This window comes from Leopardus geoffroyi, chromosome A1 (assembly GCF_018350155.1).
Source record: "Leopardus geoffroyi isolate Oge1 chromosome A1, O.geoffroyi_Oge1_pat1.0, whole genome shotgun sequence".
Taxonomy (NCBI): Eukaryota; Metazoa; Chordata; class Mammalia; order Carnivora; family Felidae; genus Leopardus; species Leopardus geoffroyi.
Genome location: NC_059326.1, coordinates 229,991,388 through 230,008,338, shown reverse-complemented (window position 1 = coordinate 230,008,338; position 16,951 = coordinate 229,991,388). Strand labels below are relative to the sequence as shown.

At 42.5% G+C, this 16,951-nt stretch overlaps 1 protein-coding gene across 3 annotated transcripts in view; it reads right to left on the bottom strand.

Moving 5' to 3' along the window:
* Nucleotides 1-13,135, bottom strand: part of CTNND2 (catenin delta 2) — a 942,188-nt gene extending 929,053 nt beyond the window's left edge. For 2 of the 3 annotated variants that reach the window (XM_045441910.1, XM_045441928.1), the window contains exon 1: nt 12,921-12,987. In XM_045441910.1, coding sequence (XP_045297866.1) covers nt 12,921-12,972 — 52 coding nt within the window. In that variant the 5' untranslated portion in view covers nt 12,973-12,987. Of the gene's footprint in view, nt 1-12,920; nt 12,988-13,035 lie in introns of those variants that run through there. The other variant, XM_045441900.1, reaches the window with a different exon arrangement.
* Between the last annotated feature and the right edge of the window lie 3,816 nt (nt 13,136-16,951).

The following is a 16,951-nucleotide window of genomic DNA, read 5'->3' as shown; positions in this document are numbered from 1 at the left end:
TTCTACCTAGCAAATTGTTCTGTGTGTCACATTCTATAATTTAGAAATCAAAGCAAAAGACTTAAAGTGAACTAAAAAATAATTAAAAATACCTTGAGTAATGACCCAGATTATCAATCAGTGATTCTCATTCATTTAGGGATCAATTCAATATCAAACACCCCAAATCTGCCATCAGATGTGGGCCTTCCTGGGCATCGAGACCTTGCTATGCTCTCTGTCACGGATAGAAAGCTTGTATCCCCACAAAACGTGTAGATCGAAGCCTTACTCTAATGTGATGGTATTTACAGTTGGGGCTTTGGAGATACTTAGGGCTAGATTAGGTCATGAGCTGAGGTCCCCATAAAGGGGTAAAGGATCTTATAAGAAGAGGAAGAGAGAAAGATACATGAACCAAGGAAATGCCATGTGAAGGCACAGAGAGATGGCAGTCATCTACAAGCCAGGAAGAGAGCTCTCACCAGGAACCGGATCAGCAGGCACCTCGAACTCAGACTCCCCAACCTCCAGAACTGTGAGAAATACACGTCTGTTGTTGACACCCCCCAGTCCACAGTATTTTGTTATGGCAGCCTGAGCTAAGACTATCTGGTATAATGTTTTCATTTAGTGAAGTCCTTCCACCACCACAAAAGACAAGCCCCTGGACATTTTCCTGAACTTCTGCAGCTGAGGGAAACCTGGTGTGTACTTACCTTTGGGTTTAGTAATATTTGTGCCACCCAGCATCTACTCGGCGCTACAGAGCTGCCTACAGACCCACTGTCAAAATGCTGCACCGTCTTCTGGTGAGCCACACACACCAGCTTCACAAATTCTGACATCACAGTATTCTCGATAATCGCGTACATCTGCATATCACAACACTTGACCTCTCACCCTGCATCTATACCTTCTAGCCTAATATGCACGTGCAGCCTAGCTTCGGAATGTGACGATCGCAAACATTTCCACGTGCCTCCAGAGTCACCGCAAAGCGTTGGGCACCACACGCATACACCAGCACGACCCACCTGCCTTCACTGTCCTTCTCAGTGCCTTACAATGGATGTGGAAGCAGCCCTACCTCGTCCCAAATGCCTAATGATACCTGTCTTCAAAGATGCATGAGTAGCGAACACACAGGTAGCAAAGCTCTACTTACATGAAAACTATGAAGCAGAAAATCTGAAATTACTCCTACGGTACACAGGCAGCGTCTTAATGTAAGTCACGGGCATACATATTGAAAGCTAATAAGGTGCAACAAACAGGAAACAGAATTATCCCTCAAAGTCCACAAAGCAATTCGTTTGAAAAAGTAAGAAGAAGAAAAAGCAAGGACACCCAATGCCTCTGTGTAAGCATAAAGGACAGTGAGAGAAATTGAAAATAACTCAAAGTTCAAAAGCAGCTTCTATGGGTCAGAGCTAAAAACAAACAAACAAAAAACTCATCTGGCCACCAAATCCTGAATCCATTACATCTCAATTAGCTCCAATGATAACTGACTGCAAGGAACAGCATGTACATTCAAACTCAGACGTAATATCACCCAAGCAGCTTCTGAGAATAAGCAAAAATGACAAAATCTACTACTGGTTCAAAAATCTGTTACATTGTGTTCAAAATTCTCAGCCTCGCATTCAAAAGTTAAAATACAGGGGAGCCCTTTGCCGGGACGAACAAGCCACACAAGCCAAAGGAATAACTTTGCTTGTATTTCCTCCCACACCCTGTTCGGCTGAGACAGCCCTGTATCAGGTTATCACCCCGCTCTCCCACTTGCCAACCTGGAGAGAATACAACCACTGGTATAAAATGTGTACTTTGACAAGCCGCCGGGAAGCCACATAAAACTCGGATTATTACACTGTGCAAATGCAAAGCATTTATGCTTCATACGGAAAGATCGCGAGTCCTGGGAGCAATTATATAACACGTTTTCACAGACCTGGCACTCAGAAGGCAGGGAAGGATTTCAGAGAAGTGACAGGAAATAAGGTGTGCTTGGGGATGGCATGCTCAGCTTGAAGTCCAAGTCTGAAGAGGACATAGATATAGTCACTTTTCAAGTAGAGAAATAGAGAAATAGGCTAAACCACCGGGGCGGGGGGGGGGGGGGGGCGCGGGCGGCAGGTTATCTGACCCTGGAGCAGCATGTCATTTGCTGCTCTGTTTAACATGTACGTATGTCACTTGCTACTCTGTGTAACATATAAGTATAACATATATTGCTTCTTCGAACCTTATACTTGGCCAGGTGTGTTGACTGAATGGATTAGTCCACGAACAACTGACCAGCCCATCGAAAAACATTCTGTTACCAAAAACTAGTTGAAGCTTCCTGCTCCCTCTCACTTCTTAAAATGTCCACAGTTCTTCTCAGGTGTTACTAACCCTCCACCCCTCTATCAGAAGCCACCAGAACATAGTCTTCTGTCTCCACAGTCTGTATTTGCAGATGAAGCAGGGATATCACCCAAGGGTCAGGTTCCCCGAGCTGTCCCCTTGCCCCATATCCTCTTACACCCTGTTTCTTTCTGGGGTTCACATGTACAAGCTAAGAGCGCACCATGAACCTCTCAACTGCTACAGCCAGAAGTACAGGATCACTGTACAATTAACCACACAACCTACCCGAAGCTAAATTAAAAATACAAAAACAAAAAATAGAACCGTCTCTGAAATTGCTAGAAGCACAAGCAAAACCATGATTGACTAGCATCTCCCCTTGAGTACCTAAACCTTTACTACTAAGTAACATACTCACTGAAGGGACATAAACTTCCCTTCTTTACTTCCTTCAAGTTTTGAGAACAGGGAACAAATTAAAGTTTCGTTGTTGTTGTTGTTGTTGTTGTTGTTGTTGTTGTTTTCATAAGTTTACACATGATTTCTTCCTATTGGCAACCTACAGTTAGAGTGATAAGAATCCTCTGAAATGTTGTTCAAAGTATTTAAGGAAATATGCTCAAAAAAAAGAAAAATGGAAGCCAGCTTCAGTTCACACCTCTAAAACTGTCCTGATAAAGCCTTCCAGGCGCCAGACTCAGCAGCCCACCAGGAGAGAAAATAATATTCTGGGGACATTTCTACAGACTTCAATCCCTGAGGAACAATAGGGCTTCATTTTCACTCCTCCTCTTTTAAGCAGGACATATCTGTGCAGAGAGAAAAAAAAAATAGAACTTTTTTTTTTGAGCCAATTTGGTGTGACATAATTTTTGAAGTGGTATAAAGAAACAACAGGAATTATTTCCAGTGGTGGATAAAGGAGAATTCTTCCTCTAAGTGAGGTCTAAGCTTGGAATGTCACAGCATCTTGACAACCATTAGGGGACTGACCATTTCATAACCATGTTCATAATGGAGGTCAGAGATTTAGTTTTACAGACAAGAAAATCTTTTGGTCCGGTCCAATTCACCAAAAAAACAAAACAAAACAAAACAAGTCAAAAACCCTGAAGCAGATCAAAAATTTCAGGGAATGTATTTTATACTTAAATGCTTATTATGATAGCATTTCCCGAAGCATTTTCACATTTATTATAATATCACATTCACAAAAATACTGTAAGTGTTGACCCTAATAAGCGAATGACAAAATAGTCTCAGATGCAAGGTCAGAAGACAGAACAAAAATGATTTCATGATTTCGATCCCAAATTCAGAATCCTAATTCAGCGTTCCCTCCAGAATTCCAGTGCCCAAAATGCACTGAAAGAAACCAAACAGACCCTAGTTGATGAACCAGTTTTGACAATGAAAACAAATGTATGTATAGCGCACAATGTTAACACATAGTGTTTACTATGTGCCGATTGTTATCCGAAGATTTGAGAATCAATGATAAAAAGACAGATTACCGGTGTGCAGTGGGGGTGGAAAGAAGCAAGGTCCTATGTGACCAGAGAGAAAGGTGCATGTACTAAAAGGTACACATATGATTTGATAGGGAAATATATATATGGATCTATATTATCTGTGAAATGGAAAATCATATATTTGCCTAAGAATGTCACCCTTACTCTTCCGAAAGAACTTGAAACACTATTTCAGCGAGGCCACAGTGGGGATGACAACAGTACACACACAGGCCTTCCACCTGTGAGCCCCAGACCGTGGCAAACACCTGGCCCGTCATATACAGGTCCCTAAGCCTGTGCAGGTGCCTAATTATGCTTCCTGTGGAGCAAGCAAAAGGCAGAATTAGAGAAAAAGATGTGTCATCTTTATTATTTAACAGTTGAGGGGCGCCTGCATGGCTCAGTCAGTGAAGCATCCGACTCTTGATTTCAGCTCAGGTCATGATCTCCCAGTTCATGAGTTCGAGCCCTGCATCAGGCTCTGCACTGACAATGGGGAGACTGCTTGGGATTCTCTCTCTCCTTCTCTCTCTGCCCCTACCCTGCTCATGCTCGCTCTCTCTCTCTCTCTCTCTCAAAATAAACAAATCAGCTTAAAAAAAAATTTTAATAAAAAAAGGAAGAGTAGAAATAACTAAGGTGTTTGAGATTCACAAATATACTAGCCTCTCTGCTATGTATGTGAGGTCCATAGTCTCTTAGTCTGCCTTCGCAACAGCCTGAAGACACAGGAGTTACCTGCCCTCTATCAACAGTGGCACTCAGTACTAACTTACCACTTGCTAATAGAAAAATGGAACAGTTGAGATATGAACTCAGTCAAGTCAGAATACAACTATTAAATACTCCCTCCACCATTTGCTCCATTACCATATTTACTACTGGGACAAAGAAAATCAGGGAAGGTAGAATGCTCCCTTAAAGAGGGACTCCCTCCCCCCAGGAAAAAGGAATACATTTAACTACAAGCTTTAGAATTATGCTTTAAAAATAAGAATAAAATGGCTAATAAATTGATAAAACCTGGCAAAGGTAATATAACTACTATAGACAATATAAAACAATGAGAAATGAGGCAGATAAACCAACTCAGAAATGCGCAAAACATACAAAAAGACAATTTACAACAGAATTAGGACGGCGTCATCAACTTATGTAATATTTAACCTCAGCCATAGTCACAGAGAGGCAAATTAAATCACAAGAAAAACACAGTTTTCCTCCTAATTGGAATTTGTTTTCGTTTTTTTTTTTTTTTTAATTAAAATACCCAGTTGTTGAAATCATGGAGAAATTGGCACACTCCTGCCTCGCTGAAGGAAATGTAAATTATATAACCTTTCTGGAGGACAAATTGACAACATCTATCAACAGCCTTGAAAACATCCAGTTCTAGGAAGTAATCTACAGAAAATAGCCTGATGAAAACTATGTAGCTTTAATCACAGCATTACACATACCACCAAAAAACAAAAATGCCATCAATCTCCAAAAATAGGAAGTTATTTAAGTAAATGATGTTACATAAAGGTATGGAAAACAGACACTAAAAATGAATACAAATCATATGAAAAAAGCAGCTTTATGTGTTAAAAAGTAACAAAACAGAATATGAGGGATCTTCTAAATTTAAAAATGAACATGGATTTGCATTCTGCTAAAAATAGTCATTTCTGTGGCTTGAGATATATGCATGAACTTTAGCTTTGTTTCATCACTACTATATTTTCCAATTTTTAATTAATCCACATTACTTTTGAAAACAGAAAAAAATAATAAAACATTATTCGAAAAAGAAAATATTTCACTAATATGCTGCACAGCTCTCAAGAAGACACCAACTTGCTAAACCTACTCAAAACATCTCTTAACTTTAAAAACAGAAAATGTAGGTGTAGAACTGAACAGAATATATGTAATATACACTGAATGAAGGATGCGCCTTGTTAATTTCAGTCAGGCATTCAGCTAATTAACGAAATTTATCCCAAAGCAAAAATACAATATCCTTTTCAAATTTAAAGGCATACTTTTGTTCTGTGTAATGATGTAATACATAATAAACTATATATTTGGTGGAAAGACAATATACAATGAACAAAGCTCTTGAAACCTGTCATAAACACGATGTTCTTGTGTTTGTATGGGTGTGTATATGGGTATGTGTGCTGGGTATCATATTCAATATAGGTTTCTGCTTTGCTTCTTAACCTTAACCTTCTTCTTAACCTTCAATGTCATGGACACTCCCCACTGTCTTAGAAGAGATAACTGTCAACTGTATGATGTTCCTTTGGGTAGAGGTGCCATAATATATTTATGCATCTACAGTGGATTTAACATTATTACTTTTCTCCAACCCAATTCAAGCCAAACAGTCTGATCCACACACTACAAGCACCAGGCTTCTTGCATCACCTTCTATGACCTGGGTACATGTGACATGATTTCTATTGTCTCTGAGACTTTTCAGATGATGCCCATTTCACCTTTCTGCCTTTCTGGAAATCTTCGTCCCACCTCCTTATCCAGTAACCCAAAAAAACAAACAAACAAACAAACAAACACCAGAGCCACCAGCGAGGACCGTGTTAGAGACAAGAGACTGAATCTTGGCTTTTTTGTATTTGGGAGACTTGGATTGCTGCCAAAGAAGTTATTCTTCTGAGAATTAAATTATTGCATTGCTGAAGGTAATGACTGCTAGGTTACTCTAATGTTTGAAAGTCCAAACAAACTATTTGAGAGAGAAGAATAAAATTTATTTTAAGAAGTGAGCTTTCTTAAGGTTGAGTAGTCATGCTCGGAGTCAAATAAAACATCACATTTCCTTAGAAATTCACTTTTTTCTTCTTGATGGTGTCCATTATTGCTTCTATTAAAAGTTAAAACATTAAATGCCAGCCAAATTCTAATTATCTACACTGAGGTAAAAAGTGCTGTCGATAACAGCTGGCATGGATCATCATTTATATATGGTTTGGGAAGTCACATTTTGACACTGTCCCTTTTATGCCCAATTCTCACCACTTACAAGGCCACCCAATTATTGGCAGTCAAAGTCTAACGTGGAGAGTAGGGAAGAAACACTGAGAATGAGTTATTTTAAAGTTGGCAATGCATAAATCAGCTGAATTTCATGGACCATACTCTCTATAAATCAGCCAGGGCATTAGATAATTCCTGATATAGTGTCAAAATACCATAAAATATTTAAAGAGCTCAACTTCTAAGCAAAATACTGTGGAAGCTATTATATCCAGAATTCTACAACCAGAATTCTTTATAAAGCATGTCAATGAGGAACACTGCTTTCCTACTTCTGATATTTCCTTCCAGGTAAAGGGAACTTAATTCATGTGACACTATGGCCTCTCTCCATACCTTCACTTCCTCCGTTTCTGAAAAGTAAAGGAAGCAGCTTGGCTAGTTCCTTCCCTCTTCCTCTAAAGAACTCCCTGCCTGCAGAGAGTCAAGGCTAGGCTCCAGGGCTCAGAGACAGCTCTGTCCCTGTGGGAAGGGAGGAGGAGAGAAGGCCAAGGCCCTCGGATGTCATCTGGCATCACATCAAACTATCTCTAATCAAACCTGATTATTTCGTCCACAGTGGCTACTCCTTTACTTCTTTTTCTTTCAAAATATCGACTTTTTCAGAAACTATAAGAGTGCTGGGATGATATTTATTGGGTTTCTTAAGGACCCCCGACAATCCACATTTTGGCACGTGTTATAATTTAAGGTAAATGTATAGCTTTTTGTGATTTATGATGTTGAACATTTAAATGAAAAAAGATTAAAATAAACATTGTAAGATTACTTAAAACCGCAAAAACCAGGGGCGCCTGGGTGGCGCAGTCAGTTAAGCGTCCGACTTCAGCTCAGGTCACGATCTCGCGGTCCGTGAGTTCGAGCCCCGCGTCAGGCTCTGCGCTGATGGCTCAGAGCCTGGAGTCTGTTTCCGATTCTGTGTCTCCCTCTCTCTCTGCCCCTCCCCCTCCCCTGTTCATGCTCTGTCTCTCTCTGTCCCAAAATAAATAAACGTTAAAAAAAAAATTTTTTTTAAAAACCCAAAGAATAAACTAAATAAAACGTGCATACAAAATGCATTTTTCTTAATATACACCTATTGGATCAACTTTCTAATGACAGTAGTGATAATCACATCTATTACACACAAAAAAAATGTTCTTAATGAGAAAACTCTAGCCCTCACCTATGCGGGATAAATGTATTAGCTAATTTCCACGGTGGAATTAAATTCTATCTCTTCTTCATCATCTAATGCTACAAATTAAATATACCCTTTAATAGTATATTCTGTATCATGCAAAATTTGTAGACATCTTGACACTTAAATCTATTTAACCAAACATAATTGGCTTACCACTCACTTTGAGCCAAAAACCAGAAAGGTCTTTTATTATAACATGTATTTTACTCTGGTAACATAATTGGCAGTTCCCACAACAACACATAAATTTGAATATAAATAACTATATTTATTGTCAAAATGTTTTTCTGACTTCAGATAAATTAGTCTCCTGTTAAACAGGTCACATTCTGTAACAAATCCTAAGATACATCCAAGCTTTAGTATGGTAAAATTAGGTTGCTAAAGATCACAGTTCTCCCTTGCAGGAGCTCCTATAACCAAACCCAAAGGAGTAGGACACTTTACTAAAGTTACTGAATTAGATGGCAAGTGAAAATTATCCTTTAGTGTCAAAAAGATACCACAACCACATTTTATTTTCAAAAACTTGATTTTAGTGACTTTATTTTCAAAAACTTGGGTGGTTCAGTGGGTTGAGCAACTGACTCTTAATTTCTGCTCAGGTTGTGATCTGAGGGTCATGAGATTGAGCCCCAAATAGGGCTCAGTGCCGAACTTGGAAGCTACTTGGGATTCTCTCTCTCTCTCCCTCTGCCCCACTCCCCCACTCATGCATGCTCGCTCTCTCTCTCTCCCTCAAAATAAATAAATAAACTTAAAAAAAAAACTTGCTTTGAATGAGGAGGTGGGGGTGAGTGAGTCTTCTATTTACATAATAAATTTAGCTGTTTAATGTTTATCTTTGTTACAATGACATTATTATGGGATTCATGCCCTGTGGTTCCAAACAGAGCACGTGTTTAGTATCTGACTTCACAGAGAGTGAGGTTGTATTTCCTAAACTGTCTATGATATTCTTTGTATAATGTGAATCTTTGTAGAAAATTTGATCTTAATCAGGTGAATAATATAAACATTAATAGAGAGTATCAAAGTTTTATAATTTCTGACTCTGATTAGAATCTTTTTTTATTAATAATAGTGCTGGTAGATACAATTTACTTCTCTTTTAGCTTAACTAATATATATTTTAATACTCAAAGGACTGGTATGCTGTAGACTAGAAAACTTGATATACTTTATATGCCAAGCTACATAATAAAGTAATATTACAGTAAGAGTAGGGAGAGAATATGTCCATTGAACACTTTTGTTAGAGAGGGTGGTAGACTATAGGACATATTTAATAATACATAAATGATTTGTAAGACATATTTAATAATACATAAATGAAGCACAACTATCCACCTTAATATGCAGATATATATCTTATAGGTTTATGCAAATGCTCATAATGTGTAAGCCACCTGTGCTCTTACTTACTTGATCCTGAAATCAATCTTTTCAGATATTCTGTCCTGTTGTGCCCATTTTACAGCGGAAAAAAACTGAGCTAAAGTCTGAGTATCACATAAATGGCCAAGGACACAGCTGAGAAGAGACAGACTGGGACGCACCCAAAGCCAACACTCTCTCCACATCTCTGCACCCGCATAAAACAGAATCCCAAATAGCATTACACTATAACATAAATATATTTCATTATTTTACACATGTATTTTATATACAATATATACATACAATATATAAAACACACACACACACACACACACGATATTCATTGTAGGTCAGAGCCCAACTTTTTCCTCTAGAAATGTATTTCTGATATGAAATGACAATTAAGGGAATAAGAAGTTTCAATAGATGTAATTCAGTTTACAGATAACTTTTGAGGAATCTCACCAAGGGATACATGTGAATATGTGTCTAAGATGGAAAGCTTCCAGGAAGTACTATTTCATTTATTTAGCCATTATTTCCAATTTGTCAAAAACTAATTGATATAGAGTATAGCTTCAGTATCCTAATATAGCTAAGACATTTCTTACAAATCAATTACCATGATAAAGAGCTTGAGAGCATACTTAACAGCTACGTGACCAAAAGATAAACAACTAGAAGTGTCATAACTACACATTTTTGCTATGAGTTTTAACATTTTTAATGGACTAAAAGCACAGTACGATCAAATATTTCTGTGAGTTTCCTCTGTTAGAGGTACTGTTTGTGAATATAATTAGATTCATTAAACCCAACCAGGCAGTGTATTAATCAGTAGGCTAGACTGGCAGACAATGTGATAGAAATGATTTACTTATGACATGTTTAATATTTTACATTAATACAAAAAAAATCAGAAGCCAGCAACAAATATCGTGAACTGCTCCCCCTCAAATTAACTTTTCACCCACACCCACATAACACCTCTCACAGAGCCTTCAGAGTACTGAGAACACCTTTGGAATATGGATGATGAAAACCATCATGGAAGCCAACTGAAGAATCTGGCTTGAAAATGTACTTCTGACTTGTGAATCCGCCCACCAGGACCCACTGTACCACACCTTCAGCGGAACTACTGGATTGAAGAATATATGCCTGACTTCTCTTGGTATTTCGTGCTCTGAATGGTAATTCAGAGGTAATTCATTCCCTGAATGTCGTGTTCCAGTTTAAATGCTCTCAACTATATGGCATCTTTCAAAAATAACAATCTTTATTAAAAAGAAACTTTCAGGAAGAGTAATACTCACAGCACGCATTCCCCATTACAGAAGTAAAAATAATGTTCACATAGAGAAACAATCATAAATGGATGTTCAAATCTTCTGTGGACAGTCACGAGAAAAAGAAGGAAGAAAAACATTTTTGGATGTCCAAAACGCAACAGTTCTAATTTTGGTTCAATTGTCTTGTTAACCAGATACACTAGTCCATTTAAGCACACCTGACTTTATGGACAAGCAAATTACAATAAATTAGCTTAAATGCAGTTTTGCTGTTTTCTTACATAAGGAAAGCCTGATGAAATTCCTCTAGAGAAGTCTCCAACGGTACTACATAAATGCGTACTGTATAAAAGAGAATTCTGATAAAGCACCGTGGAAAGGAGCACGTTCTACAATATTTTCAGGAGAGCACTGCATTCTCAATTATATGTCAAAAGTAATGTTATATTTGAGAATATGATATCTTCATTTTTAATTTTAAAGGTCATTATGAAAGTGATATTATCCTCAGAAATTATTTAACAAACTATAAATTGCATTTTCCAACTAATTTCATTTGAAATTCATTTTCTCGCCAACGAACCATTTCACTGGGAGAAAGACTTGGCTTGTGTTCTACTGTGGAAGATGTGAAGTTGATGGAAATATTGTAATTCGACAGTGCATGACTTTTATTACAAACAATGAAAACATTAGTGACATCTATAATGATTAGGTTGTACAACTACACAAACATTCACGAAATTAAATAACTCCTTTCCACAAGACTATGACAATTTTATTAGAGCAACAACCTCATGTACGTACTACAATTGCCATTCAATCAGGCACTATCGTTTTCAATCTACAATATAACATGAAACTCACATGTACAACACACGTAGTTTTACTCCTGCTCACCGGCACCTGTCTGCGTACACACATAAGCACAGAACAGTATCCACTAGTCCTTTAAGAATCACGTTTAAAACTGAACAGCAGACTCCAAAGGAAACGAAAAAAATCTGTCTCCCTCACTTTCTGCTTCTTCTTGAAAGAAATCTTGTATTAAAACAATGCAACGAACACAATGGTGTGTTCAAAGTGCTTTTGGAAAGTTTTCTAAACATGTAGAAGGTGAAACTAACAGGATACAGGTAAAGCTAATCACACCATTCAGTTAACTCAAGCCGTAGAGGGCTTCCTGCAACGCTGACCCCTCCTAGCTGTATAATTACAGGCCTCCCAAATTTCACCGTCTAACTCCCGATACAAGCATCTTCATTCAAGTCCTGAGATCCTGTGGCCCACAGAGCAGGAAGGATGCCACTTAACCATTCCCCCAAAAGCATTAAACATGGATTCTGCATGTGGCAAAGAGAATTTAGGGCAGTGTAAAGCACCCAGTCCTCATCTGAGGATGCCCACCCCTATGTGTCATACTTCTCACAGAACGAGCCCCCAAAACCATGCACAGGTTCATCCTTGTAATTCTACATGAGTCATATCAAACACTTCTCCATGGGATTTTAGAAGTGCTGCGGCTTGAAAGCCTTTTAATCCTGTAGGTGAATTACTAACTGCAAAGAGCTGAACAGGACTACCACCGGACCCTGAGCTACTGATGGAAAGATGCACAATGAGAGAACTCCTGGGTAGTTGGACCACCTCCCTATTTTCATGGAAGTCGTTGCAGAAAATTGCAAGCATCTTAAACACTGGTCACATAGTTCCGAAAAGTGAAAATCTATGCATGTCAGGCCCGACAGTCTGCTTGTACCCTATCCCTTTTCTAAACCAACACATTTGCTTGATAACATTAGGCATGCATGTTAACAACACCTTTCAGGGCCAAAGCAAATCAGATCAGTTCAAGCCAAGCACACAAGGGGAACAAAACATCTTGGAACCACAACCTGCCCTTCTTTTTCTTTATTTCCACACCCTTCCCTACCCCTGCACGTACAAGGAAACAACTTTAGGCATCTGGGAAGTAGCTGTCCTTTGTTGGAATCACACACACACACACACACACACACACACACACACACACACACACCCCAAAAATCCCCAAGACTGCTTTCCTACCACACGACCGGGGAGGCTGCACCACCTCTCCGGTGACTTAATTCTGAACGTAGTGGCTCGAACCAGCTGAGCAGCAATCGATGAGAACACATTACACACCAGAATAAGAGGAAGGTCGGCGAAGAGAAAAGCAGCGTTGCTTTTCAGCCATTAATTACCGATCCCCCAAATATCGCATCGCAGTCTCCCCACACACATGCACAGCGTTCCAAACCTGGGTTTCAGGCGGCGCTTTCCAGAGCCTCGCTATCTATTGTCAGGACGCAGAAGCCCCCGAAACCTGTGAATCGAGCTGAAAAGGCTTCCTCTGAAACCGCTAAATATAGACCAAAGGGGCTCTGGGTCTGGCAAGCAGCGGGAGACTGAAGAAACGGCCATGGACGCATATGACTAAGTATTTCCATTTTGTTCTAGCCAAACATCGTAATGACATTGAACATAAGGGCAAAAGACTAGAGGGAAGTCCTCCCCACCCCCACCCCGTCTTCTCCGTATATTAGGGACGTCATGAAGGCAACGGGTATGTTCTTGAGGGTGGCGGGGAGCAGTATTGTTGATGTTGCCCTATATACGCCTCCTCCGGGGGAGAGGGGCGGCAGGGAGGGGGAGCACGCAAGAAGCCACTTGCTAACCGCTCCGAGAAAGGCACTAACCCTGGTCCCCATTCCAGGCAGAGCCGTCTTCCGAGAGGGGACCGGGCGCGATCGCGGTCCTCCCCCGGCTGGCAGGACCGCGCAGCAGTCGCCGCCGCCAGCCGGCCGGGAGCAGAGGACCAACCCCCCACCGGCGGCGAGGAGGAGGAGGAGGAGGAGGAGGAGGAGGAGGAGGAGGAGGTTGAGGAGGAGGACGGCGCCCAGGAGGAGGATGCGCCTGGCCCCGGCAGCCCAGCGAAAGCAACTCACCGAACGGCGCGGCGCCCGACTGCTTCCTGGAGAACATGCACCCGCCACCAGCGACAGCTCCTCAGTCCGGGAAAAGGCGTGCGCGCCGCCGCCCGGCTTCAGGGCAAGGTCCTGACCTTGCCCAAGTGCAGCATCTTCCGCTTTTGTTGTCTGAGCGCGGCCGCGGGACAGGCGAGGCTGGCGGGGAGCAGGGGCGAGCGCCGCGGGGGAGAGGCGGCTCCCGACGCGAGTGCGCGGCGCCCGACCCGGCGGCCCCTCCGAGCGCGGCGAGCGCAGCGCCCCCTGCCCGGCTCCGCGGGCTGCGCGGGCTGCGCGGGCTCCGGGCTCCTCCAGGCTCCTCGGGGCTCCGGGCGCCGCCGCCGCCGCGCCCGGCGCTCCGCTCGGCCGGCTGCCGCCGCGGACGCGAGCCTGGGGCCGCCGCGGCGCCCGGCGCCGAGCGCTCCCGTGCTGCGCCCCGCGCGCGGCCCGCGCCACCTGTGCCGCCGCCGCCGCCGCCGCCGCCGCCGCCGCCGCCGAGGGCGAGGCTCCTCCCGCGGCGCGCGGCAGCCTCAGCCTCCACCTATGCCTCGGCGGCCGGCTCGGGCGCCCGGCTAGTGAGGAAGCGTCCGCCCCGCCGCCCAAACCTGCCCTGGGCGCCGAGCATGCCCAGTGCCGCCGCGACCGCGCGGCGCTTCGCCGTGCGCATTCCACTTCTCCTGGTTTTCGCGGCAGCAGCAGCAGCAGCAGCAGCAGCAGCAGGGGAGAGGGGAGGAGGCCGCGGGTTGGGAGAGGGCCGAGCATCCTGGCGAACGCGCTGCCGGGCCTCGAGACGGGTGGCTGTTCGCAACCTGGCGAAAGCCGGAAGGGGCCCGGGGAAGGCCTGGAACCCCGGGTTGGGCCGGTTCCTTGGTTCACGTGCAAGAAACCGACAGTTTACTGTGGCGGGGCAGATGCCGGCCTGCAAACAAAGGGGCAGGGGCGGGAGGGGGGTCTAGAGCAGCTGGTGTGCGCCTTGGGGGCAGGGGGCAGGCTGAAGGTGCAAGCCACTGGGTGCAAGTGGGTGTTCTGAAATCCTGTTGTTCTAGAGCAGAGAACGCAGGACATCCATCTGCGAGCCGCACCACAGCGCCAGTCCTGTTTCTGGCACCCCCAGCACTTAGATTAAAACATGTTTTCCGCACATGGGAGAGAGTTTCTTCTTAACAGAATCCCTCTGGTTTTGAATCTGGAACGTATGTGAACTTAACTGCGAGAAAGACCTTTGTCCAGTCTGGAACTTGAATAGACCGCGATGACGAGTTCGCCTCCTCTTGAGCCCCCTCTTGTGTCTTCCTACTTCCACACCTCGGCACCTTCTCTTCTCGTCCTCCTCCCTCCACCCCCCACCCCCCACCCCCGCCCCTTGCGCAAGCTAAACTGGAACCCCCCCCCCCACCTGTCCCTTCTGCATAGTTTTCCAATGGATCCCGCACTGCTCTCTTCACTTTGAGATTGGTCTTCCGCATCTCCCCATGGTTTGACTCATTGACTCCATCGAGACTTCTCTGTGCCTCTCTTACTGTGAAATACAGCAAATAGAATCAACGTCGTGAACGATGAAAGGACTGTTAGAAAACAAGCCCCAAGTTATGTGCCAAGAAAGTCCTCTGGGCCTTCACCTGTGTCCCTGTTTCAGGTATCATGACGGGGCTTGCCCCTCCTGCGAAGGACTTGGGCGGGCAGACCGCAGACCGCAGCCCACCCTGGGCCAGAGGCAAACGTTTCTCCTAATCATGCCACAGCTCGCCGTCCCTGACCCTGTAGATCCCAGACTGTCTGAGGCTGTGATCTTCTGTATTCCTCCCCTCCCCAGAGCTGGTTTCTGAGACACAGATAAGCAGGGAAGAATACAGGAAATTGTCATCAGAGGGATTTGGGGGGCTTATGATTCTCCCTGGCAAAGTGCTTCTCTTTTGTGTCAAAAGAGATAATCCAAGAAAGTTAAATGGCTTGACTACTTATCCGGGGCTATTCTCTGTTGTACTTCGGAGCATGCTAAACTATCATTTGAAGTAAATGCAAAGAGAAAAAAAAAAAAAAGTTTTAGGTTAAATAGGTAGAAATAAACGCAAGGAGCAGCGTATTAAGACAAGGACTTCGGACAACAGTGCAAATGTTTGTTTTTAACCCTCTCAACCCAGGGTTACAGGTGCCCACACAAGCTTGGTCTCGCCTCCAAAATTAGAGCTCTGGTCTGGCTTCAAGTTTTAGAGCCAGCTCCATATTAAAATACTCCCGATCCCTGTGAGAGAAGACACTGCAGGGCCATATTTCAGCACGCGTCGAACTATATTTTTTATTTTAGTCCTCAGAAAGGCATTCAATTACTTCAGAGAACTTGGTACAAGACAAATTAGCAGTACTGTATCCGTTAGGCTACATTATATTTTAAAGGATGCTCTGTTCTCACCTTAGCTTTGGTCGGATTTTGGAGGGGAAAAAACTTTTTTTAACCTGTACTTCACATCTTTTAATTCAGGAAGTCAAGGTGGGGTGGAGAGGGAGGAGTTAAGAAAAGGTTAGTTACACTTTGGATTAAATTTAAAGTACATGCATAAATATTATCCATGGGAAACATATGTGTCTTCTATGCCTATGTAGATCTAAGTTAAGAAAATAATTTTTTCTAAGTGTTTTAGAGTTATTTTTTAACTGAGCCGTGGCAAAACCTATTCGCTAATTGTAATCCTTGGAAATGACCCGGAGGCAGTCCCTATAAACTTATGTAGAGGGTAGGTGAGGTGGGTATTTGAGAAGGGCAGTGATGCCCTGAACAGTTTTGATTTGCTCTGTGCCCAATTTCATTGGTAAATTATGATTTCTATTCATCTAAAATCACTTATAACTTAAGATATTATTAAATGCACAATTAGATAATATTGAAAAATGAAGTCCAATGATCATATGTAGTGTAGGTCTTGGAACAACTCACTGCTGCCATCTTTTGCCTCCTGCGTCTGAAAGTTCCTGTACAAAGGAAAGTTCTGAATTCCCTGATTTCACTAGGAGACCAGGAAATTACTGGCTTATTGTTTTCAAATTACTGCACTTGACACGAAGTGAAACATTTTTGTTGTTCGTTCTGTTTCTGTATCCAAAGAGTTCTAAGCGCAGAAATCATCTAAATACTAAATGCTGTATCTCTTGATTTTTTCAATCAGTTTTCAAAATTTGATACAAGTATGTTTTTATATGCCACTTTTACTTCAT